The sequence below is a fragment of the Lactuca virosa genome, chromosome 2 (assembly GCF_052849685.1).
Source record: "Lactuca virosa cultivar CGN04683 chromosome 2, Lactuca_virosa_CGN04683_v6, whole genome shotgun sequence".
Taxonomy (NCBI): Eukaryota; Viridiplantae; Streptophyta; class Magnoliopsida; order Asterales; family Asteraceae; genus Lactuca; species Lactuca virosa.
The window spans coordinates 2,571,492-2,596,939 of record NC_136427.1 but is presented as its reverse complement, the minus strand read 5'-3'; the positions used below and the strand labels follow the sequence as shown (position 1 = coordinate 2,596,939).

Sequence of the window (25,448 nt, the reverse complement as noted above, 5' to 3'; positions counted from 1 at the left end):
TAACCCTAATGCTTAAACCACGGTTGGACAGGCCCAAACCGGGTAATCAAAATATCAACATTAAGCCCATATGACGCAACACTCTAAACCCAACAATCTCCCCCTTTGCGTCAATAGAGGTGAGAGATCAGTTCGGTTGAGAAAGAGCAGACTTCTTCACTGTCTTGAACACCTTCGGTATAATGGCCAAAAGAGTGTGACGAAAATATATATACCACCGAAGCATGTCAGAGAAGTTCTTCTTATCCGAATCACTGTTCTGTTTACACCTGTGAGTTATGTCAAGTACGTGCTCCAAGCAGGAAGTGGAGAACATGTGTTTGTCAACAAGAGCGAAAAGGATTTTTTCACCTTCGCTTCTAGTGAACATAACAGTGTGATGAACTGGATCAATCTTGCCCAATTTCATCTTATTTAGATCACTTGGCTTCCCGATATTCTTCACAATCGGCTTCTTTCTCAAAACGTTTGCAATCTCCTAATCCATCTTAGCAACTTCATAGATGTAGGAAGCCAACATTCTCTTAATGTGATCGAGGATCGGCCCATACTGCTCTTGATTAGTAAGCAAAATATTGAACAACAGAATCCAATCGTGTGGGTTCAGGTTTGGAAGATCAGCTAACGAAATTATATGAACCAAGTTATCAGAACCTCGGGTCACCCTGAACTTCACGTTGATAAATTTCCCAGCAGCATACGGTTTCAATACCTTGACAAAGGTTATTTTCTGAGCACTCCTTGTCAAGTATTGGGGTTGAGCAAATTCAAGATAATAATCGATCAGATCTCGATCATCCTGTGGGTGAGGAGAAGGGACTTCAACCGTTGAATCAAAACAATGGAACACAAATGCCCTACAGGTGATGGACATGTCAAATTGAGAATCCCTCGTGTTTTCGAATTCAAATGAGGTAATAGGTTCCAACCAGTGAGTGCTGGGAGACTCAATCGCTTCTTTGATTAATCTTTCCCGGGTCTAAGTGGGAAAGAGAGCCTGCTTGCAAACCAGATCATCTTGAGCTGCTTTCTGCTTTCGCTCTTTCTCTTCTTTTCTCTCTGGCTATTCTCAAATTTTCATCAGCCTCTTTATCCATTTTCTTTCACTTTAAAGCATCAGTAATAGTTTCTTCTTCTTCATCATCACTATCTTCCACAACCCCCTTCGGTTTTTCCTATCCACCAGAACCCGAAGCTACATTAACCTTCGGTTCAGTTTTGATAATGACTTTGGGTGGAATTGGAGCATTTTGATCAGCTTCTCCCCCTTGTTGCGGAGTGACCACGAGCTCCGTAACACCCTGAATCCGACTCAATATATGAATAGCAGGAAGAATTTTAGCTGTCAAGTGATTCCGGATGGTGAGGGTGAGAACAGGATCATGAGCATTAACAAGATTACTGAGAATCGAGAGAACATTCCCAACACGCTTTTAAGAACTGCCCGCTCAGTCTTGAGTGATGCAATCTCCTTCTGAGCGTGAGCAAGATGAGCAGTTCGGACTTCAAATTGTGTAGTCTTTCGAGCAAGTTCATCCATAATCTTGTTTTCCATGGCTACGTCAGCCTGAAGCTTATCAAGGCGAGAATTGACCGAAGTGAGAAGAGAAGTGTGATCAGACTGGAACACAGTTCGAACAGAATCAAACTTTGCTGTCTCTTCTTGAAGGGACTTTGTGAGAGAATCAACAGAAGCAGTAACCTTCGCAGCATTGGAGTCAGCATGGCCTTTGAACGATTCCAAAAAGATCTTTGAATCATCAACAACCTTTGTAGAGTTGTTGATTGAGGCTGTATATTGCTGAAGAGGAGTGTCAAGAAAAGCTTTGAAAACAACATCAGAATAAGTTTCTGAGGAACCAAGCAACTTGTCAAGCTTATCATGAATATATTTTAAATGTAGCTTTGCCACCGGAGCATCATCATCATCTTCACTTGGAATGCGATAAGGACTATAATAAGTGGAGTCAAAATCAAAGTTTTCACCTCCCAGAATAGGCTTAGAGTCTGTAGAAGGTGATAGTGAGAGAGGTTTAGTGGTAACAGGGGTGTCAATGCCAACGGTATGTGCCCCCGTATCAGATACGTTGACACTCACCGAAGGGCCAGTGGTTGTGGTTGTTGTAGCTTGAGAAAAGATGGGTGGTGGTAGTGGAACAGTAGTAGTAGGTTGAGAAATGACAGGTAGTGGAATAGGAGCAATGGAGATTGGTATAGTGGTTTGTTTTGGAGAAGGAGGAGGAGCAGGAACATGAATATGTGCCTCAGGAGTTGGATATCGGGGAGGAGTGTTTCCCCTTGGTGAGCCTTCGTGTTGAACTTCCTCTTCTTCATCGACTGGTTTCTCCTCTTCATTGGAAGCAGAAGGCGTTGGAGCCTTCGGTCGCTTTGCCATCTTCTTGACCTTTTTCTTTTTGGGAGCCAAAGGTGCAACTGTATCAGACTTACGCTTTTTAGGAGATGAGGGACCTTTGGTTTCGGCTTTCTTAGACTCCGGTTTCTGCCCCCTCTTGGCAGGTTTGTCAGCAGCCTCCAAAGCACTCTGCATCTTAGGGGTGAGTTGGCGTGGACCCGAAGGAGTCAATTTCCTATAATCAGCCATGACTCTACTTTCACTAGAGACACATCGACTCATTGATTCAGGAATAGAACCAATGTATATGAACTTTGTAGGGTCAGTAACAATAATTTTGACCGTGTGAAAAGTAGCAACAGAAGACTTCAGAGCATCCGCCATGACAGGAATCCGAAAAGTCTTAATGGCTCTGCGAGTGACTAATGTCCAGAAACGACCGCATAAAATCTCAGAATATCTGGTTGAGGAGTTGAGGCTCTACACCAGTTGTGACCAGATTAGTGATCCATAATCCAAATTGATTCCCTGGTATAGACCATAAAGAATGGTCATGAAACCTTTACTTGCCCCATTTGACCCTGCAACCCTTTATGCTAGCCCCTTGTAGAGAAGTGTAAGCAGACCATTCCATTGAGGTGGTAAACATGACTTCTTGAATTTCGTCACCGTAGTTAGAACGTCCGTGTATCCCATGTCATAGAACATCGAAAACAACTTACTAGTTGTTATGAAGTCCGGAGAGATGACAGAAGCATCAGCAGCAAGCCCTAGCAGTGAACAAAATCGTACTTTGGATACAGACTGTAACACCCGGATTTCCAGGTATATTATTTTTAATTAATTATTTTGAGAGTCTTTGATCTACTCGACGAGTTGGTGCGATAACTCGTCGAGTAGGAGCGGGGTGGCCACGTGAGTTTCATGAACTACTCGACGAGTCCAAGAGTAGACTCGCCGAGTAGGTGCTGTAAGTGGAAACCCTAAATCCCCATGCCTGCACCCTATTTAAAGGACCTTATGGCCCTTATTTGCGGCTACCTTCGTCCTTGAGAGTACCAGAGCATCTGTGAGTCTTGTGAGTGAGAAAGGAGGCCATTGTTTACCATTTCTTGTGTATTTTAGCAAGAAGAGAAGAGGAAGGTCAAGCTAGGAGAGTTGGGGAGCTTGAATCTACTTCCATTTGATCAAAGGAAGCTGTTGGAGGTATTAATCTGTGCTTATTCTCGTGATTATGATGATTTAGTTGAATCTAGGGTTTCTTTATGCATTAATTAGCTTGAATCTGGAGTGTGAGAGGTCCCAAGGCAAAATGGTTCTTAGATCTGGACCTTAAGAGGTCCAGAGAGTCCATATCACCCTGCTTTATGCCATTCCTTTGGAGTTATGAGCCTTGGTGACCATTTTAGTAGTTATTTCACCAAAAGAAGCCTTGGGTGCGTTGCATGTGAGTCAAGATTCGACCTTTATGTGGTTATTGGTCTTGGGGAAGTCAGATCTATAGGTTATAGAAGCAGATCTGACCTCAGAAGGTCATTTGACAGTTGTTATGGGAGCAACTCGCCGAGTTCATAAGTGGACTCGACGAGTAGAGTCGGGGTTGCCCATAGATTTATAGCCTCGAATGGTTAATATGTGTTATATGTGGTATTTTGGGGAACTCACTAAGCATTTATGCTTACAGTTTTTTGTGTTATGTGTTTCAGGTACCAGTGAGGATCGCAGGAAGGCGCCGGCATGATCAGTACACACTTGTGGAGTTTTTATGTATTGTGGTCTTGGGATGAATTTTTATGGATTTGATATGTGATACATGGAGATTTATAATATTTATGAATGAAATTATATTTTTAAAAGTGAAAAATTGTTTTGGAATTTACGATGTTACAAGTTGGTATCAGAGCCTTGGTTTGAGGGATTCGGATGCACCTTCGGGCGCATTTGAACTCAAACTGAGGATTTGAGAAATTTTTCGAAATAAAACAAAATTTTCCTAAAGGAATAAAAGGTTTTGAAAATAGCTGAGAGAGCAGTGTGTACGATCAGCCAGCGCCTGAACGGTGATTTTCCAAAATACCCTTCTATTATGCGTTATGAGATATGATATGATATGTTATGCATGCTAGAGTAGGCTAGGTATTCCTATTAGGACTAGAGTGGCCTGATTCATGATGCCTTAGCCTAGGGGTTTTGCTGTTGGGAGATGCTTGAGAGTGAGTAGATAGCAGCGAGGAGCTTATGAGAGGTCTGCTAGAGAGTAGGTTATGCATAGTGAGAGTAGAGTACTTGGGATTTGGGATCCTAGGAGGAGGACTTGGAGTGAATACTGATGCGGTGTGGACGGTAGTTGTAACGCCCCGTTTTCATTTATAAATAAATAAATAAAGATAAGTATTTATGTCAAAAATGTTTATAAAATTATCATAAGTTATATATAAATATATAGTAGTAAATTTGGTGTTATAAATAATCAAAAATGTGTATAAAAGATTTAATGGTTATATGGTTTAAAAAGTTATAATTACATTTAAATATGAAAGTAAAAATATATTTATTTTTAGCTAAAGTGATCTAAATGAAAGTTGTAGTACTCGGAAATACCTACGCAGGAAAAAAATATACGTCGAAAACGGAGCTCGTATGAAGAAGTTATGAATTTTTGAAGTTTGAACAAAAATCTCGAAATGATATCCGGCAGCCGACCACCGGCCGGAAAACTGGAGAGTGGCGGCGCGTGGCGGCGAGTGGCGGCGAGTGGCTGGTGCCATTGGAAAGCTGACTCGATTTCCTTCAAGATGGAGTCGGGTCCAATAGTTCTAGGTGCGGTATTGAGTGCCAGAATTAGGCCAAAAGTAAAAGAAATCATAAAAAATAAAAATAATAATAATGGAGAAATTAGGTCATGAATAAAATAATCAACATTTTTACCTATAAATAGAGAGGTAATTTTCCTTCATTTGGGAAAGAACAACAAGTGTAAATTATAGTCTTGATAATCGAGAAGATAAATCCCGAGGGGCTGTTAAGTGAATAAACTCGAGAAAACAAACGTTCGTGTTGCTGTTCTGCGACTAATGTGAGTTTTACTATTCTATATGTGATACTCATGTATGTAGTTATTATAAAACAAGTTCATGTGAAGATATTATGATAAATAATATTTACCATTATTTACCATTATTTACTATTGACGGTAATTATGTGTAAACATGTTATATGTGTAATTTTTACTGTTGACGGTAAAAATGTTATGCTATATATTATATACTAGTAAATTTTATTACTATGATTATTATATGACATACATGATTAACTACTGTAGTTAAACAGTAGATGTTTCAGGATTACTGTAGTAAAATAGTAATATATTATATACTAGTAAATTTTATTACTATATATATATATATATATATATATATATATATATATATATATATATATATAATTTATTATATTATGGTTATAAGAAAGATGGTGGTTACAAGAAATGGAAGTGGAAATGGAAATGGAAATGGAAGTGGAAATGGAAATGAAGATCAACATGAAGATGTCAATGTTAGGGAGCTAGTTGCGTCTGAAATAAGAGTAGCAATTCAAGAATTTATCCCAGAGTTATTCGAGCAAGTAAAGACTGATTTGTTAAAAATCATTGATAATAAGATGGCAGCATCTGGTCAACTCAAGAAATGCAAGTATCAGGATTTTGCAGCTACCAAACCACCATTGTTCCATGGAAAGAAGGACCCTCTGGTCAGCATGCGCTGGATATCAGAGATAGAGAATGCTTTTCGTACTTGTTTTTGTTAGCCAGAAGCAAAAGTTCGATTTGCAGCAAACCAATTACGAGGAACGGCGAATGATTGGTGGGAGTTAACCATGAAGAAGCTTAAGGAAGCTGAAATAGAGAACATGACTTGGGCAGAATTCAAAATACTCTTTCAAGATGAGTATGTTACAGTGGTAGAAATAGATAGAATAACTGAAGAGTTTCTATCTATGGAGCAAACAACGGAATCGGTCAATGAAATCACCGATAAATTTCTGGAAAAATCAATCTTTTGTCAAGAATTTGTGGCCACGGAAAAGATGAAGATGAATCGTTATGTTAAGATACTCAAGCCCAGGATCAGAGAGGTTGTTGTAACCTCTAACTGCAAGACATTCAAAGACATGACAGAAATAGCAAGACTCAAGGAGCTGGATATGGAGACTCAAGACAAGAAGAGAAAGCAGGTACACGTTCAAGAACCAAACAAGAAGTTCAAACAAACCAATAACCAAACTGAAGGCAAGAAGAACCATCCCAAGTGTGATAAATGTAGGAAGAATCATCCAGGAGAATGTCGTATGGGAATGGGAGTATGTTTCAAGTGTGGAAAAAGTGGGCACATGAGTAGGGATTGTCCAGAAAAATTGAAAATATGCTACAATTGCAATCAGTATGGGCATATTAAGCCAAATTGTCCTTTGTTGGCTCAAGGTACGGTTCAAACTCCAGCTCCATCTACTCTGAGGATCACTGATGGGAGAACAGGAACAAGAAATGAAGCCCCAAGAGTTCAAGGTAGATCTTTCCAGCTCACCGTTGAGCAAGCACAAGATGAACCAAACGTAGTTGCAGGTACCTTCCTCATTAATTCAAAACCAGCACTAGTTCTGTTTGATACTGGAGCAAGTCGCTCTTTTGTGTCTTTAGCATATAGCAAGAATATAATTGTTAAACTAGAAAAGTTAGATAGAGAATTAGAAGTAGAGATAGCCGATGATAAGACGATAACAACACATCATGTATATAAAGGTTGTGTATTAGTAATATCCGATGTGAAGTTCAAGATCGACCTCATTCCAATTCCGATGAAAGAAATCAACATCGTTATAGGGATGGACTGGTTAGAAAAGCATCATGTATGGAAGTAACTGTGGTTACATCACTGATAGATATGATCAGGCAAGCTCAAGTTGAAGCAATAAAGGAAGAAAATCAAGGGAAAGAACGAATTAAAGGACAAATTGCAAATCTTATCGAAAACAGTCAAGGATTGTTGACTCGATACAACCGTGTATGGATTCCATAAATCGGTGGAAATAGACAAGTTCTTTTAGAAGAAGCGCACAAGTCAAAGTTTTCTATTCACCCAGGTGCTAACAAGATGTACAAAGATCTTAAGGAAGGATACTGGTGGCCATCAATGAAAAGACATGTAGCAAATTATGTAGAAAAATGCTTGACATGTTTAAAAGTAAAGGCCGAGCATCAGAAACCGCATGGTAAGCTTCAGCCTTTGGAGATACCAGTTTGGAAATGGGAGCACATCACCATGGATTTTATCACTAAATTGCCCAAAACCCCGAGATGTGTTGATACTATCTGGGTTATTGTTGATAGGTTAACAAAGAGCGCTCACTTTGTTGCAATCAAAGAAAGTTCCTCTTCGGAACAATTAGCTGACATTTATGTCAATGAAGTGGTGTCAAGACACGGAGTACCAGTATCGGTAATTTCAGATAGAGACACCAGATTTACGTCACGTTTTTGGAAGAAGTTTCATGAAGATTTGGGTACTAGATTAAAGTTTAGTACAACTTACCATCCTCAAACAGATGGGCAAAGTGAACGAACCATTCAGACACTCGAAGACATGCTGAGAGCTTGTGTGATTGACTTTGGAGGTAGTTGGGATACTTATCTTCCATTAGCAGAATTCTCATATAACAACAGTTATCATGCAAGCATTGGCATGCCTCCTTATGAAATGTTATATGGAAGAAAGTGTAGGACACCTATTTGTTGGGGTGAAGTGGGACAAAGAGTACTCGGTAGTACTGAGATAGTTCAAAAGACAACAGAGAATATTCAGATGGTCAGGGAAAGACTGAAGACAGCTCAAAGCCGCCAAAAGAGTTATGCAGATAAGAGACGATCCGACTTAGAATTTCAAGTTGGAGATTTTGTATTACTAAAAGTGTCACCATGGAAGGGAATCATCCGATTCAGGAAAAGAGGAAAATTGGGACCTAGATTCATTGGTCCATATAAAGTTATTGCACGAGTTGGGAAGGTAGCATATCGCTTAGAGCTACCAGAACAATTAAATCAGATACACAACACATTTCATGTGTCGTAATTAAGAAAGTGTATGGCAGAAGAAACCTATATTGTGCCACTTGACGATATTCAGGTAGATAACAGACTTAACTACATTGAAAAGCCTGTTGCCATTATAGATCGAAAAATAAAGACATTACGCAACAAGGAAATAGTAATTGTTAAAGTACAATGGCAGCACCGACGTGGAACAGAATGGACTTGGGAACCAGAAGATGAAATGAAAAAGAATTATCCCGAGTTCTTTTTATAAGGATTTCGAGGACGGAATCATTCCAAGTAGGGGAGAATTGTAACGCCCCGTTTTCGTTTATAAATAAATAAATAAAGATAAGTATTTATGTCAAAAATGTTTATAAAATTATCATAAGTTATATATAAATATATAGTAGTAAATTTGGTGTTACAAATAATAAAAAATGTGTATAAAAGATTTAATGGTTATATGGTTTAAAAAGTTATAATTACATTTAAATATGAAAGTAAAAATATATTTATTTTTAGCTAAAGTGATCTAAATGAAAGTTGTAGTACTCGGAAATACCTACGCATGAAAAACAATACGTCGAAAACGGAGCTCGTATGAAGAAGTTATGAATTTTTGAAGTTTGAACAAAAAATCTCGAAATGAAATCCGGCAGCCGACCACCGGGCGGAAAAGTGGCGAGTGGCGGTGCGTGGCGGCGAGTGGCGGCGAGTGGCTGGTGCCATTGGAAAGCTGACTAGATTTCCTTCAAGATGGAGTCGGGTCAAATAGTTATAGGTGCGGTATTGAGTGCCAGAATTAGGCCAAAAGTAAAAGAAATCATAAAAAATAAAAATAATAATAATGGAGAAATTAGGTCATGAATAAAATAATCAACATTTTTACCTATAAATAGAGAGGTAATTTTCCTTCATTTGGGAAAGAACAACAAGTGTAAATTATAGTCTTGATAATCGAGAAGATAAATCCCGAGAGGCTGTTAAGTGAATAAACTCGAGAAAACAAACGTTCGTGTTGCTGTTCTGCGACTAAGGTGAGTTTTACTATTCTATATGTGATACTCATGTATGTAGTTATTATAAAACAAGTTCATGTGAAGATATTATGATAAATAATATTTACCATTATTTACCATTATTTACTATTGACGGTAATTATGTGTAAACATGTTATATGTGTAATTTTTATTGTTGACGGTAAAAATGTTATGCTATATATTATATACTAGTAAATTTTATTACTATGATTATTATATGACATACATGATTAACTACTGTAGTTAAACAGTAGATGTTTCAGGATTACTGTAGTAAAATAGTAAATATTTCAGAATTGCTGTAGTAAAACAGTAAATATTTTTATAATGATTATATGCATGTGGTAAAATGTATAGATTGTGAACTCACTAAGCGTTGGCTTATCAGATACTATTAACATTTTTACAGGACCCTCTGGGGTAAACAAGGGGAAGAATCCAGCTTGACTATCGTGGCAACCGCATTACTCTTGAAAATTATGGATAAAAGTCTTCCGCTGTTTATTTCAATAAATCATGTTTTATGTAATAAAGTTTAAACCTGGATTTATTTGTGTTTATTTAAAACTCTTTAAATGTCATTATATTATAAATGAAGTTTTATTAATATTCAAATGGGGACCAAATCAGATATTTTATTACTGTAGTAAATATTTATTTACCGCAGGAAAAAAAAAGGGTGTTACAGTAGTATTGGGCCCGTACTACTGAAGACATCGGATTAGTGCGCAGTCCAAGTAAGAATCCTTAGGGTACTAAGGAACAAGTAGGGTTGAGTTGCCGAGTGTGAGTATGCTCGAGCAAGTCTCTAATATTTCTTATGTTGTATTTCAGAGACATCATGGTTGGGACACGCCACAGACTAGAGACCAGCGGTGTGAGAGACGAGGAGCTTCGTCAGATGATCCACGAGGAAGTGGCTGCGACTATCCGCGCAAAGATTCCGGAGATGTTTGGGTCTATTAAGACCACATTGATTGAGACCTTTGATGAGAGATATGCAACGGTTACTGAGGCTGCAGCCGCTGCAGCTACCGCGGCTGTTGCTGCTACTAGACCTCAGGGTGGAGATGCGTTGCTGTTCTGGGAATTCAGCAACACGAAGCCACCAGAGTTTGATGGGACGCAGGATCCGATTGCTGCGATGAGATGGGTTTCTGACATCGAGGGGTGCTTCTATACGTGTTCTTGTCCGGAGCATCTGAGGGTTTGGTTCGCGATGAACCAGATTCGCTTGGGAGCGAAGAACTGGTGGAAGTTTGTGACAACGCACTATTCTTCTGCAGAGCTTGCCGCAGTGACCTGGGAGAGGTTCACCACTATGTTTCGTGATGAGTACGTTCCCCCGGTGGAAAGGGAACGGTTGGCCCAGGAGTTTTTGACCCTCAAGCAGGGTACTGAGTCTGTTACGGTGATCACCAGGATGTTTCATGAGAGGGCGATGTTCTGCCCTGAGCACGTGTCTTCCGAGCAGGCACGCATGAGTTCGTATTTGAGAATTTTGAGGAGAGACATCCGCGAGTTTGTGGCGAACTCGTCGTACCGGACATTTTCCAAGCTTCAGGCGAATGCTCGGAAGAGGGAGATAGAGCTTGAGACTCAGGTTAGGGAGGAGGCGAAGTCTCAAGGGAGGGATCGGCGACCGTTACAGTCCCAGCCGGTAGCCAAGCGGGCCAAGCCCGCCGATTCGAGATCAGGGAACCAGAAGGGCCGCACTTGTGGCAAGTGCGGCAAGGGTCATGAGGGGATTTGTAGAGCGGGGTCTTGCTACAAGTGTGGCAAGGAGGGGCACATTGCCAAGGATTGCTCCAAGGGGTTTGTAGTCTGTTTCCACTGCAACCAGACCGGACACCGGAAGGCCGAGTGTCCGCAGCTGCGGGGGTCAGCACAGGGAGCATCGCAGGGATCTGCCCCTGCTACTGTACGAGCTACCGAGAGTCAGTGGGTGAAGGCCGAAGCACCGAAGGCACGAGGGAGAGCCTTCCAGTTGACAGCGGAGGAGGTCCGCGCAGCGGCCGATGTCGTGGCTGGTATGTATTCTTTCATATATTTATTTTGAGTTGAGATATCGTGCTTATATTATGATATGCGTAGGTACTTTTCTTGTGAGTTCTGTACATGCCTTGGTGTTATTTAACTCGGGTGCGAGTCGATCTTTTGTATCTTCAGCCTTTAGTCAGCACATCAGTATCCGCCGAGAGGCGTTGAGTCGACCTCTGTGGGTTTCCATAGCTGACGAGAGAGCGGTGTATGCCACTGATGTGATTCGAGGATGTGTACTCAAGATCTTCGGCGTTGAGTTTCCGATTGATTTGGTCCCGATTGCGATGGGAGATGTCTGTATCATTGTGGGCATGGACTGGTTGAGTAGGTTTGGAGCGGTTATCGACTGCGAGTGACAGCTGGTGACCATACAAGACCCTAGTGGGGGAGTTGTTATGGTTTATGGCGAGGGTACCCGTTCTGGGTCAGCATTTTGTTCGGCCGCTAGAGCGAGGCAGAGCATACAGCAGGGCTGTAGTGGGTTTGTGACTTATGTGGTGGATACGAGGGTAGATGCAGAGAGGCCGAGATCGGTCGATGAGGTTCCGATAGTGCGTGAGTTCCCGGACGTTTTCCCCGAGGAGTTGCGGGGAGTGCCTCCCGAGAGGCAGGTAGAGTTCCATATCGATTTGGTTCCGGGGGCAGCGCCTATCGCCAAGGCGCCCTATTGCCTTGCGCCACCAGAGATGCAGGAGTTATCCTCTCAGCTGCAGGAGCTGCTGGGGAAGGGGTTTATTCGGCCGAGTAGATCTCCGTGGGGAGCGCCGATCCTTTTTGTCAAGAAAAAGGATGGTTCACACCGGATGTGCATCGATTACCAGGAGTTGAACAAGTTAACGGTCAAGAACCGTTACCCCTTACCGAGGATCGATGATTTGTTCGATCAGTTGCAAGGAGCGTCTTGGTTCTCCAAGATTGATCTGAGGTCTGGATATCTTCAGATGAGAGTGCGTGATGAGGATATCCAGAAGACGGCATTCATGACTCATTATGGGCATTACGAGTTCGTGGTGATGCCTTTCGGGCTCACCAATGCACCGACAGCGTTCATGGATCTCATGAACAGGGTGTGCAAACCGATGTTGGATCGTTCGGTGATAGTGTTCATTGATGATATATTGGTATATTCGAGATCCAGGGAGCAACATGAGGAGCATTTGAGGGAGATCCTTGGAGTTTTGAGATCGGAGAGGCTTTACGCCAAATTCTCCAAGTGTGATTTCTGGTTACGAGAGGTCCAGTTCCTGGGACATCTCGTCAACCAGAATGGGATATTGGTCGATCCGGCCAAGATTGAGGCGGTGATGAGTTGGGAGGTGCCGAGATCCCCCACCGAGATCAGAAGTTTTCTGGGGTTTGCTGGCTATTATAGGAGATTTATTAAAGATTTCTCCAAGATTGTTGTTCCTCTTACCAGGTTGACCCGCAAGGGCGTGGCTTTTAGTTGGGGCCCAGAGCAGTAGGCCCCAACTAAATAATGTTTTGAGTGTAACACCCCGATTCCCGAGTATCAATTTGTGGTTATAATTTCTCATGATTTCAAGGTCTACTCGACGAGTTGGTTGCTTGACTCACAGAATAACAGCGGGTTGGTCCATATGTTTAAGTGACCTACTCGCCGAGTCCACGAAGGGACTCGACGAGTTGGAGCTAGAGGGTGAAACCCTAATTTCCGGGGGGTTTTGCACCCTATTTAAGGAAGCATTAGCCTCCCTTAGTCCCTTACAGCCTCTAGAGAGTCCAGCAAACCCTATTTCGTGTGAGAGCCTCATTTGAGTGTTTTTTTGAGCTTTGGAATGTGGAACTTGTGAAGGGAGCTTGATGGTCAAGTAGCTAGCAGCAAGGGACTCGTGTGGATATGCAAAAATGTATCTCAATTAGCTCCATTTGAGGTATCAATTCATGATCTTGGCCTCATTCCTTTCTAGATCTCTTTGGATTAAGTTTAGGGCTTTTTGGCTTGGTTATGAAGCTATTGTTGGGTATGGGTTGGATCTGAAGTTGCAACTTCATATCTGAACCCTCCTTGGGATCTAGGTTCATAAAGTTTCTAGCCTTGTCATGTATGAAACCTTCCATTTGAGTTAGACCCCATTTCAAGTGTGGATTTGGCATTATGAGTCATTAGAGCCTTGCATGCACGTAAAGTTTGCAACTTTACGTGATAAGCATGCCTTGGGAAGTTGCATCTGCAGTATAGTGCCTTGGCATGGCCTAAAAAGCATCTGTATGGATGAAGGACCAAAGGGAATCGACGAGTCAGTAGAGTGACTCGGCGAGTCCGATGAAGATTGCATTGGGCTCGGCGTGTCACTCTAGTGACTCGGCGAGTCGGCTAGGGTTTTCCCCAACCTTTGGTCATGTATGAACTAGGCGAGTTGCAAGGGAGACTCAACGATTCGGCCAAGGAGTTTACGACAGCAAACATTAGGAACTCGACGAGTCACTCTAGTGACTCGGCGAGTTGGCGAGCTATGCAAGGAATTCGGCGAGTAGCTAAGGGTACTCGACGAGTTGAGGTCAACATGGACTGTTGACGTTGACCGTTAACTTTGACTTTGACCAAGGGTTGGCCAGTTTGACTTTTAAGGATAATTGGAAAGCGGGTATTTATGAATTGGATCATTAATGGTTATAGGTGTTGGAGTTTGGGGCATTGTTTCGAGAGCGTCGTTTCGTGGTCCAGTCCGGCATTGCAAGGTGAGTTATCCTCACTATATCAACAGGGTCTAAGGCACCAAGGTCGGCCCTTTATCGGATTTGTATCCGGATATTTGCTTGATATGTTTAGTGATCTGTTAGATCTGCATCCTGGTAGATAGGATGGTATTATATTAGTGGCCTGGTTTAGGTTGGTATCCTGGTATATAGGTTGGTATTATATTAGTGGCCTGGTTTTGCTCGGTATCCTGGTATATAGGATGATGTTATGTTAGTGACCGGTTAGGTCGGTATCCTGGTTATATGATGGTTGTTGTGTTAGCGATCTGTTAGATCGATATGATTATCTGTTATATACATGCTAGTGTATGATATTTATGTGCACATGATTGTTTGATTAGTATGGGGGTTGGGTTGAGGGGGGTCCTGCTTCGTGCTGTAGGCCAACATACCCAGGGCGGACCGGATAGTCTGCAGGACCAGGAGGGCACCTAGTCAGGCCGAAGGCCCGGCGAGCGGTCCGGATAGGCTGAAGGCCCCGAGAGGGCGGTCCAGACGTGCCGAGGCTCGGAGAGTGGGCCAGATAGACTGAAGGCCTGGTACGGGCGGTGCAGTCATACTGTAGACTCAGAGAGTGGACCAGGTGGACTGAAGGCCCGGTGCGGGCAGACCAGTCACACTGTAGACTCGTGATGCAAGGTTGTTCTATTAATTATATGTTATATGATATGGTTATCTGTATGGCGTTGGTATTTTGGGGGCAACTCACTAAGCTTTCGGGCTTACAGTTTTAGTTTATTGTTTCATGTTCAGCGGATGGCCACGGGAAGGCGAAGGCGTGACTGTACACTTCCTCGATTGATGATTATGATTTCTGGGAACTCTGATGTTTAAACTATTTTGAAAACAAATTGTAATCATTGAATGGTTTTAAATGATTTAAAAAGTTTTAAATTGGTTCAAATTTTATGGATGTTACAAGTTGGTATCAGAGCCTTGGTTTGAGTGAATTGGAGGAACACTCGTGTGAATCCAGTCTCAAATCAAGGAAATATTTTAAAAATGATTTTAAATGGTTTTCAAAATAAGTAAAAGAGGATGCGAAGTGGACGATCAGCCAGAGCCAGTAAGCAGACCCCAAAATACCATACTTGTAACGCCCGTAGATCAGGGCTAGTAAATTAAGAGACGATAAGCGTCAAAAATGACTTTTTGATAGAATATTATTTAGGATGAATAATCTTAACTAAGTTTTAGTATATGTTACAAGGATTCCGTACATATAAAGAACGCCGAAATCCGAGTTATAATGAAGAAGTTATGACCTGTCGAAGTTTCGCGGCAGATCCGGCACGACGCTGAATGACGTAAAAAGTGAATTTACGTTAGAGCGATATTTAGCCTTAGTAATCTAAACCAAAGTCGTAGAGTATGAACGCCCAAATCTGACTTCGTATGAGGAAGTTATGATTTTTCAAAGTTTTGGCTTAGCAGTGTACAACCCGAAACTCGAATTTTAGTTCGAGCGGTTTTTGGCTTACGCGACCTAAATGAGAGTTGAAGATCTCATTAATAGGAACTCAACGGTAAAAAGACAGACGAAAACGGAGTCTGTATGAAGGAGTTACGAATTATTCGCATTCATTTAGCAGTCTAATCTCCTCCTACTGTTAAATTTAAGATCGGTCGAGAATTAGCCGACAGAGTCTAAATGAAAGTTAGTGGAGCATCAAGCAGGTAGTGGAGCACTAAGCAATTAGTGGAGCAGGTAGTGGAGCACTAAGCAATTAGTGGAGCAGGTAGTGGAACACTAAGCAGGTAGTGGAGCACTAGTGGAGCACCCAGAGCACTATAAATTGAGGCTCGGGGCTGCCTCATTCTTCACACCCTCAACCCATTCTTTCACTCTCTATACTCTCTCTATCCATTCAAGCCGAAGCTCTGCCCGCGAGAAGCCCGATTTTTGTGAAGATCTTCCAGATCTACCAAAGAATACTACTTTTACAAGTCGTAGTGCTGTCCGATCATCTTCTAATCAGGTGAGTGTATAGTCACTTTCTTCTAACACATAAATATTAAGTATTCGCTATGAAATACGTGCTATGTGTATAATATATTGTTGTTTATTTGAGATGATTGTGGAATGGATGAATTATATAAGTTTTAATGAGTTAAACTATATTTGTATTTTGTATCTAAAAATATGTTGGGTAGAACATGGGTAGATGAGGTTGTTGGTAGGTGATAAAAGATGGGTTGGACCATGCGATAAAAGTATAAAGAGATAAACTCGTTTTAGATCTGAATGTATGGATCAGATCAGGAGGTTAGTTTTAGATCCGAGAGTATGGATCAGATCAAGATGTTAGTTTTAGATCCGAGAATATGGATTAGGTAATGAGGCAAATTTAAGATCCGGGAATACGGATTATGTATTTTTGAACTACGTGTTCATTCGATAAGGTAGCATGTGTATAGTACCTTTTAGGTGATTAAAGTCTGAAATATACATACGTATGTGAAGTATTTGTTATTGTCCAAAATACGTGTTAGATATATTTGATAATATACAACGTGCGAATCAGATATGGTTCAATATGTGTTAAGATGTGTATATATGATATTATTACTTAAAACCTTGTGTTAAGTATACACTAGTTGGCGTTGCCTATACGGAAATAGTATCAAAAATTGATTATAGGGATTGTAGGCTTGCCTAGTGATGGGTTAAGACTTAAATAGGGATGTTTTAGTTCAATTAAGATTGGACTTTGGGTAGTCTCTTATTAAGAGTACGTGTGGGGTGAGATTGATGATCGGTGGAGTACGTCCTACATACAGAAGTACATTTTTATGTACGAAGTCCTTTTCAAAGCTCTGTGTCTTGGGTGCTGCTTGTGCCAGGGTACTATTATGTTCTTGGGTACGAGACTTTCCCATACCAGAGTACTATAATGTGCCAGAAGTACTATCATGTACAAAGTATTTTTGACAATGTTATGTGTCGGTTACGGGAGCGTACGGGAGTACTCTAGTAGTATTTCCCTATACTTTTATTTTGAGAGAGCTTTGGAGTCAGCGTTTCTTTTATGAAGTGATCAACCGAGCTTCATATGTCAGCGTTTTCTTTCATGAAGTAATTAAGGGAACTTCGTAGACTACCTAATAAAGTGTATCGGTAATAGACCACTGCTAGGTATGTCTGGTGTTATATTGCTGGATAGGGTGCGTCTGGGGGTGAAATACCTCATGTATTCAGGCCACTGCTAGGCAAAGTTCGATGTTGGATAGGGAGAGTCTGGAGGTATAATACCTCATGATAGTCGGACCACGCCTAGGCATTGTTATCTAGATAACTACCCCTGACTTAATTGTCTTGTGGTTCTTTCTTTTACGAACAAAGGTTCGTGGTGAAACTTATTCCATTCCCCTCATTTGATGTCTTTATTGATCCTCGTTTGCTGCCAGGGAATTTCCGAAGCACCTTCGTCAGTTGTTGTTCATATCGATTCCTTAGGCTAGATCTCGTAAGATCATTGTATAGGGTCAGTGTGTGGGGATCGACGGGATGGGATAGATTGTTTTAGAAATATGATTTATATGTAATATTAGTGGTTTTGCAGGATCGAGATATACATTATTATCACGTGGTTTGAACTAAGAGCTTTCGTACTCTGTGTTCCTTAGGTGATTGAGTTCACCATGGATATTTGAACTAAGTGTTCACTAGATGTTTTGAACTATGTGTTCGCCAGAGATATTTGAACTAAGTGTTCATTAGGTGTTTTTGAGCTAAGTGTTCATTAGGTGTTTTTGAACTAGGTGTTCATTAGGTATTATTGAACGGAGTGTGTTCAATGGGTGTTCTTGAACTGGGTGTTCATTAATTATTTGAACTGCGTGTTCACCAGAGGTAATCTAAGGACCATGGCAACACTAGACTTTGTGCCAATTCCTTAGGGCAATTCTTAGGAATGAATGGGAGAAGGGTAATCGGTTCTTAGGGTAAAACTTTATGAAATAAAGGAATATAATGGGGGTGGGTAAATTGGATTGATTGTTTGATAATTAAATAATTGTATTATTGTGGGTTGAAAACCTTATATGCTCACCAGGCTCCCAAGCCTGACCCACTCAGTTTTCTTTGCATTACAGGTAACGGCACAAGAGTATAAGTTGGTGGACTTGACGAGAGATTTTGGATTATAGGCCAGTAGTTATGAATAACTGTTGTAAGGTCTATTTTGTTCTGTTTATGCTCTTGGTCTGTATTGAACATGACATCCCGAGATTTTGTTATAAAATGAAAATACATTTCTTTAAAGAAATGCTTTGATAATTTTTATCATATTTTGTTTTGGGAACGAATTCCGCAATTGATTTCTTTAAAAGATTACTCTGATTTTCAAAACAAAGCATAAACAAATCGGTCTTTTCTGGCCGTGAAATTGGGGATGTCACAGTTGGTATCAGAGCATTAGTTTAAGCGAACTAGGAATTTGTAGGAAATTTCTAGACTTAAACTTAGAATGCTAAGTAATGATATGTTAGGTAGTACACCTAAATTGACACAAGCACTAGTTTATTTTAGGAATGATGCCTAAAATGCTTTTATGTGCTAAATGTTTTGTGTGATAGCTATATTGATGCTATTATTTGTTCGGATCTATGGTCTGTTGCCGACCGGATCTCGAAACCTTATGTGTGTAGGATTCTAAGTGTATGACTACGATATTAGAACTAGCATGTAAACGTTTCGGGGTGATAAGGAGATTTATATGTTTATCGTAATTAAAGCTTTCTTATCTTAAAATTCTCGCTTGGTACACCAAATGTCTGCTTGGGTGTACAAAGGGTCATGGTGAAGACTCGTAGAGAAGTTGAGTAAATGGAGGAAATGAAAAAGGCTTATGATAGTGGATGACACCTATCAGAAGATATCGTAAGAGTGGTATCTTGCCTTTAGAGTATGTCTTATGAAATAACAGTACGTTTAGAGGAGTACGGTACGTCTGAAGTACACCTTCAATTGGCAGGATGATGGAGAGATTGGTGTAATTCTTGAGGTTGTCTCATCACCCGGTATTTCCATCACCAATCGAGTTGAAGTAGAATCGATGATTGAAGATATGCAATGAAGAATTCCTAGTAGAGTCTAGGGGAAATTCTTTTTGATTATTTGGACACATTCGTATGTGTTAAATTGTTTCGTGATTTTCTTGTATGGTGACTTGGTCGACTGCGGGACAATACTTGGGACGGGTATGAGTAGGTGTGAAAGGTAGTAGATGCATATACTACCGGAAGCACAGGACTCGCACTTGGATCAGGGAAAGTCACAAGGTTACCAGGAAGCTAGTGATTGATTCCGTTTTATTCTGGTATGTCATTACCATTGTTTCGGTAATGACTAGTGAGATGGGTGTTGTTCCGACCCTAGTGGTCGTATCCAAATTGAGTCCGACTACGATGAGTATGTTAATTGGTCTAGAGGACCAAGTTAGATGTAACATCTGACTTAAGTCAGAACGTTGAAATTAATGCGATCGGTAGTATCGCGCTCGTTGTTGAAAGAGATTGCGGGTAGAAATGCTACATGCTGAAATGTGATTATATCACATTAGAATATGAAGGAAGTTATATTCCATTCTGGAATTTAACTTTAAAAAGACCGAGTCTAAGCTCGCATCGTGCGATGAGAGGTCAATAGAGCACGACCCATCGGACTGTTACAATAGATAAAGGAAATTATTTATCCTAAGAAGAAGAAGGAGTCCACAATAAGGACTTATTTGGTAACTCGAAGGTTACGATTGAAAGTACAACATAGTACGATAAGCAGATGCAAGATTGGGCATCGTCTGCGGTCAAGAAAGCCATAGAGTTAAATACTCTTTCGAGGAAACATAGAAGTTACGGTTATTACCTAGGATGAAGAGATAGCGTATGGAATCATTATACAAGTCCTATTTTCGTTGATGATTCCGGGACGTAATCATCCTAAGGGGGAGATAATTGTAACGCCCGTAGATCAGGGCTAGTAAATTAAGAGACGATAAGCGTCAAAAATGACTTTTTGATAGAATATTATTTAGGATGAATAATCTTAACTAAGTTTTAGTATATGTTACAAGGATTCCGTACATATAAAGAACGCCGAAATCCGAGTTATAACGAAGAAGTTATGACCTGTCGAAGTTTCGCGGCAGAACCGGCACGACGCTGAATGACGTAAAAAGTGAATTTACGTTAGAGCGATATTTAGCCTTAGTAATCTAAACCAAAGTCGTAGAGTATGAACGCCCAAATCTGACTTCGTATGAGGAAGTTATGATTTTTCAAAGTTTTGGCTTAGCAGTGTACAACCCGAAACTCGAATTTTAGTTCGAGCGGTTTTTGGCTTACGCGACCTAAATGAGAGTTGAAGATCTCATTAATAGGAACTCAACGGTAAAAAGACAGACGAAAACGGAGTCCGTATGAAGGAGTTACGAATTATTCGCATTCATTTAGCAGTCTAATCTCCTCCTACTGTTAAATTTAAGATCGGTCGAGAATTAGCCGACAGAGTCTAAATGAAAGTTAGTGGAGCATCAAGCAGGTAGTGGAGCACTAAGCAATTAGTGGAGCAGGTAGTGGAGCACTAAGCAATTAGTGGAGCAGGTAGTGGAACACTAAGCAGGTAGTGGAGCACTAGTGGAGCACCCAGAGCACTATAAATTGAGGCTCGGGGCTGCCTCATTCTTCACACCCTCAACCCATTCTTTCACTCTCTATACTCTCTCTATCCATTCAAGCCGAATCTCTGCCCGCGAGAAGCCCGATTTTTGTGAAGATATTCCAGATCTACCAAAGAATACTACTTTTACAAGTCGTAGTGCTGTCCGATCATCTTCTAATCAGGTGAGTGTATAGTCACTTTCTTCTAACACATAAATATTAAGTATTCGCTATGAAATACGTGCTATGTGTATAATATATTGTTGTTTATTTGAGATGATTGTGGAATGGATGAATTATATAAGTTTTAATGAGTTAAACTATATTTGTATTTTGTATCTAAAAATATGTTGGGTAGAACATGGGTAGATGAGGTTGTTGGTAGGTGATAAAAGATGGGTTGGACCATGCGATAAAAGTATAAAGAGATAAACTCGTTTTAGATCTGAATGTATGGATCAGATCAGGAGGTTAGTTTTAGATCCGAGAGTATGGATCAGATCAAGATGTTAGTTTTAGATCCGAGAATATGGATTAGGTAATGAGGCAAATTTAAGATCCGGGAGTACGGATTATGTATTTTTGAACTACGTGTTCATTCGATAAGGTAGCATGTGTATAGTACCTTTTAGGAACGTGATTTTAATAAGAGTATTGATTAAAGTCTGAAATATACATACGTATGTGAAGTATTTGTTATTGTCCAAAATACGTGTTAGATATATTTGATAATATACAACGTGCGAATCAGATATGGTTCAATATGTGTTAAGATGTGTATATATGATATTATTACTTAAAACCTTGTGTTAAGTATACACTAGTTGGCGTTGCCTATACGGAAATAGTATCAAAAATTGATTATAGGCATTGTAGGCTTGCCTAGTGATGGGTTAAGACTTAAATAGGGATGTTTTAGTTCAATTAAGATTGGACTTTGGGTAGTCTCTTATTAAGAGTACGTGTGGGGTGAGATTGATGATCGGTGGAGTACGTCCTACATACAGAAGTACATTTTTATGTACGAAGTCCTTTTCAAAGCTCTGTGTCTTGGGTGCTGCTTGTGCCAGGGTACTATTATGTTCTTGGGTACGAGACTTTCGCATACCAGAGTACTATAATGTGCCAGAAGTACTATCATGTACAAAGTCTTTTTGACAATGTTGTGTGTCGGTTACGGGAGCGTACGGGAGTACTCTAGTAGTATTTCCCTATACTTTTATTTTGAGAGAGCTTTGGAGTCAGCGTTTCTTTTATGAAGTGATCAACCGAGCTTCATATGTCAGCGTTTTCTTTCATGAAGTAATTAAGGGAACTTCGTAGACTACCTAATAAAGTGTATCGGTAATAGACCACTGCTAGGTATGTCTGGTGTTATATTGCTGGATAGGGTGCGTCTGGGGGTGAAATACCTCATGTATTCAGGCCACTGCTAGGCAAAGTTCGATGTTGGATAGGGAGAGTCTGGAGGTATAATACCTCATGATAGTCGGACCACGCCTAGGCATTGTTATCTAGATAACTACCCCTGACTTAATTGTCTTGTGGTTCTTTCTTTTACGAACAAAGGTTCGTGGTGAAACTTATTCCATTCCCCTCATTTGATGTCTTTATTGATCCTCGTTTGCTGCCAGGGAATTTCCGAAGCACCTTCGTCAGTTGTTGTTCATATCGATTCCTTAGGCTAGATCTCGTAAGATCATTGTATAGGGTCAGTGTGTGGGGATCGACGGGATGGGATAGATTGTTTTAGAAATATGATTTATATGTAATATTAGTGGTTTTGCAGGATCGAGATATACATTATTATCACGTGGTTTGAACTAAGAGCTTTCGTACTCTGTGTTCCTTAGGTGATTGAGTTCACCAGGGATATTTGAACTAAGTGTTCACTAGATGTTTTGAACTATGTGTTCGCCAGAGATATTTGAACTAAGTGTTCATTAGGTGTTTTTGAGCTAAGTGTTCATTAGGTGTTTTTGAACTAGGTGTTCATTAGGTATTATTGAACGGAGTGTGTTCAATGGGTGTTCTTGAACTGGGTGTTCATTAATTATTTGAACTGCGTGTTCACCAGAGGTAATCTAAGGACCATGGCAACACTAGACTTTGTGCCAATTCCTTAGGGCAATTCTTAGGAATGAATGGGAGAAGGGTAATCGGTTCTTAGGGTAAAACTTTATGAAATAAAGGAATATAATGGGGGTGGGTAAATTGGATTGATTGTTTGATAATTAAATAATTGTATTATTGTGGGTTGAAAACCTTATATGCTCACCAGGCTCCCAAGCCTGACCCACTCAGTTTTCTTTGCATTACAGGTAACGGCACAAGAGTATAAGTTGGTGGACTTGACGAGAGATTTTGGATTATAGGCCAGTAGTTATGAATAACTGTTGTAAGGTCTATTTTGTTATGTTTATGCTTTTGGTCTGTATTGAACATGACATCCCGAGATTTTGTTATAAAATGAAAATACATTTCTTTAAAGAAATGCTTTGATAATTTTTATCATATTTTGTTTTGGGAACGAATTCCGCAATTGATTTCTTTAAAAGATTACTCTGATTTTCAAAACAAAGCATAAACAAATCGGTCTTTTCTGGCCGTGAAATTGGGGATGTCACAGTTGGTATCAGAGCATTAGTTTAAGCGAACTAGGAATTTGTAGGAAATTTCTAGACTTAAACTTAGAATGCTAAGTAATGATATGTTAGGTAGTACACCTAAATTGACACAAGCACTAGTTTATTTTAGGAATGATGCCTAAAATGCTTTTATGTGCTAAATGTTTTGTGTGATAGCTATATTGATGCTATTATTTGTTCGGATCTATGGTCTGTTGCCGACCGGATCTCGAAACCTTATGTGTGTAGGATTCTAAGTGTATGACTACGATATTAGAACTAGCATGTAAACGTTTCGGGGTGATAAGGAGATTTATATGTTTATCGTAATTAAAGCTTTCTTATCTTAAAATTCTCGCTTGGTACACCAAATGTCTGCTTGGGTGTACAAAGGGTCATGGTGAAGACTCGTAGAGAAGTTGAGTAAATGGAGGAAATGAAAAAGGCTTATGATAGTGGATGACACCTATCAGAAGATATCGTAAGAGTGGTATCTTGCCTTTAGAGTATGTCTTATGAAATAACAGTACGTTTAGAGGAGTACGGTACGTCTGAAGTACACCTTCAATTGGCAGGATGATGGAGAGATTGGTGTAATTCTTGAGGTTGTCTCATCACCCGGTATTTCCATCACCAATCGAGTTGAAGTAGAATCGATGATTGAAGATATGCAATGAAGAATTCCTAGTAGAGTCTAGGGGAAATTCTTTTTGATTATTTGGACACATTCGTATGTGTTAAATTGTTTCGTGATTTTCTTGTATGGTGACTTGGTCGACTGCGGGACAATACTTGGGACGGGTATGAGTAGGTGTGAAAGGTAGTAGATGCATATACTACCGGAAGCACAGGACTCGCACTTGGATCAGGGAAAGTCACAAGGTTACCAGGAAGCTAGTGATTGATTCCGTTTTATTCTGGTATGTCATTACCATTGTTTCGGTAATGACTAGTGAGATGGGTGTTGTTCCGACCCTAGTGGTCGTATCCAAATTGAGTCCGACTACGATGAGTATGTTAATTGGTCTAGAGGACCAAGTTAGATGTAACATCTGACTTAAGTCAGAACGTTGAAATTAATGCGATCGGTAGTATCGCGCTCGTTGTTGAAAGAGATTGCGGGTAGAAATGCTACATGCTGAAATGTGATTATATCACATTAGAATATGAAGGAAGTTATATTCCATTCTGGAATTTAACTTTAAAAAGACCGAGTCTAAGCTCGCATCGTGCGATGAGAGGTCAATAGAGCACGACCCATCGGACTGTTACAATAGATAAAGGAAATTATTTATCCTAAGAAGAAGAAGGAGTCCACAATAAGGACTTATTTGGTAACTCGAAGGTTACGATTGAAAGTACAACATAGTACGATAAGCAGATGCAAGATTGGGCATCGTCTGCGGTCAAGAAAGCCATAGAGTTAAATACTCTTTCGAGGAAACATAGAAGTTACGGTTATTACCTAGGATGAAGAGATAGCGTATGGAATCATTATACAAGTCCTATTTTCGTTGATGATTCCGGGACGTAATCATCCTAAGGGGGAGATAATTGTAACGCCCGTAGATCAGGGCTAGTAAATTAAGAGACGATAAGCGTCAAAAATGACTTTTTGATAGAATATTATTTAGGATGAATAATCTTAACTAAGTTTTAGTATATGTTACAAGGATTCCGTACATATAAAGAACGCCGAAATCCGAGTTATAACGAAGAAGTTATGACCTGTCGAAGTTTCGCGGCAGAACCGGCACGACGCTGAATGACGTAAAAAGTGAATTTACGTTAGAGCGATATTTAGCCTTAGTAATCTAAACCAAAGTCGTAGAGTATGAACGCCCAAATCTGACTTCGTATGAGGAAGTTATGATTTTTCAAAGTTTTGGCTTAGCAGTGTACAACCCGAAACTCGA

General features: G+C 40.3%; 2 protein-coding genes and 1 long non-coding RNA gene across 3 annotated transcripts; all 3 read left to right on the top strand.

The window, feature by feature from the left end:
• Positions 1-5,824: 5,824 nt before the first annotated feature.
• Positions 5,825-7,428, top strand: LOC145156199 (uncharacterized). Its single transcript, XM_079075672.1, has 3 exons — positions 5,825-6,103; positions 6,161-7,242; positions 7,302-7,428. Exons 1-3 carry the CDS (start codon positions 5,825-5,827, stop codon positions 7,426-7,428), a joined length of 1,488 nt encoding a protein of 495 aa, XP_078931798.1.
• A 75-nt stretch (positions 7,429-7,503) lies between these two features.
• Positions 7,504-8,712, top strand: LOC145156198 (uncharacterized). Its single transcript, XM_079075671.1, has 3 exons — positions 7,504-7,925; positions 8,073-8,412; positions 8,533-8,712. Exons 1-3 carry the CDS (start codon positions 7,504-7,506, stop codon positions 8,710-8,712), a joined length of 942 nt encoding a protein of 313 aa, XP_078931797.1.
• A 662-nt stretch (positions 8,713-9,374) lies between these two features.
• LOC145156222 (uncharacterized) lies at positions 9,375-10,048 on the top strand. The gene is made up of 2 exons (XR_013736548.1): positions 9,375-9,478; positions 9,891-10,048. It is a non-coding gene; the product is annotated as an uncharacterized LOC145156222 (long non-coding RNA).
• The last annotated feature ends 15,400 nt before the right edge of the window (positions 10,049-25,448 follow it).

What these genes read in the sequence shown, in the direction of transcription:
- LOC145156199 (XM_079075672.1), top strand. Translation starts at nt 5,825, where the DNA reads ATGGTGGTTACAAGAAATGGAAGTGGAAATGGAAATGGAAATGGAAGT. An exon ending in ATGGAAAGAAGGACCCTCTG is followed by an intron (nt 6,104 to 6,160) that starts GTCAGCATGCGC and finishes TGTTTTTGTTAG; the next exon opens with CCAGAAGCAAAAGTTCGATT. An exon ending in ATCGTTATAGGGATGGACTG is followed by an intron (nt 7,243 to 7,301) that starts GTTAGAAAAGCA and finishes AGATATGATCAG; the next exon opens with GCAAGCTCAAGTTGAAGCAA.
- LOC145156198 (XM_079075671.1), top strand. Translation starts at nt 7,504, where the DNA reads ATGTACAAAGATCTTAAGGAAGGATACTGGTGGCCATCAATGAAAAGA. An exon ending in GATTTGGGTACTAGATTAAA is followed by an intron (nt 7,926 to 8,072) that starts GTTTAGTACAAC and finishes ATATAACAACAG; the next exon opens with TTATCATGCAAGCATTGGCA. An exon ending in TTATTGCACGAGTTGGGAAG is followed by an intron (nt 8,413 to 8,532) that starts GTAGCATATCGC and finishes GACGATATTCAG; the next exon opens with GTAGATAACAGACTTAACTA.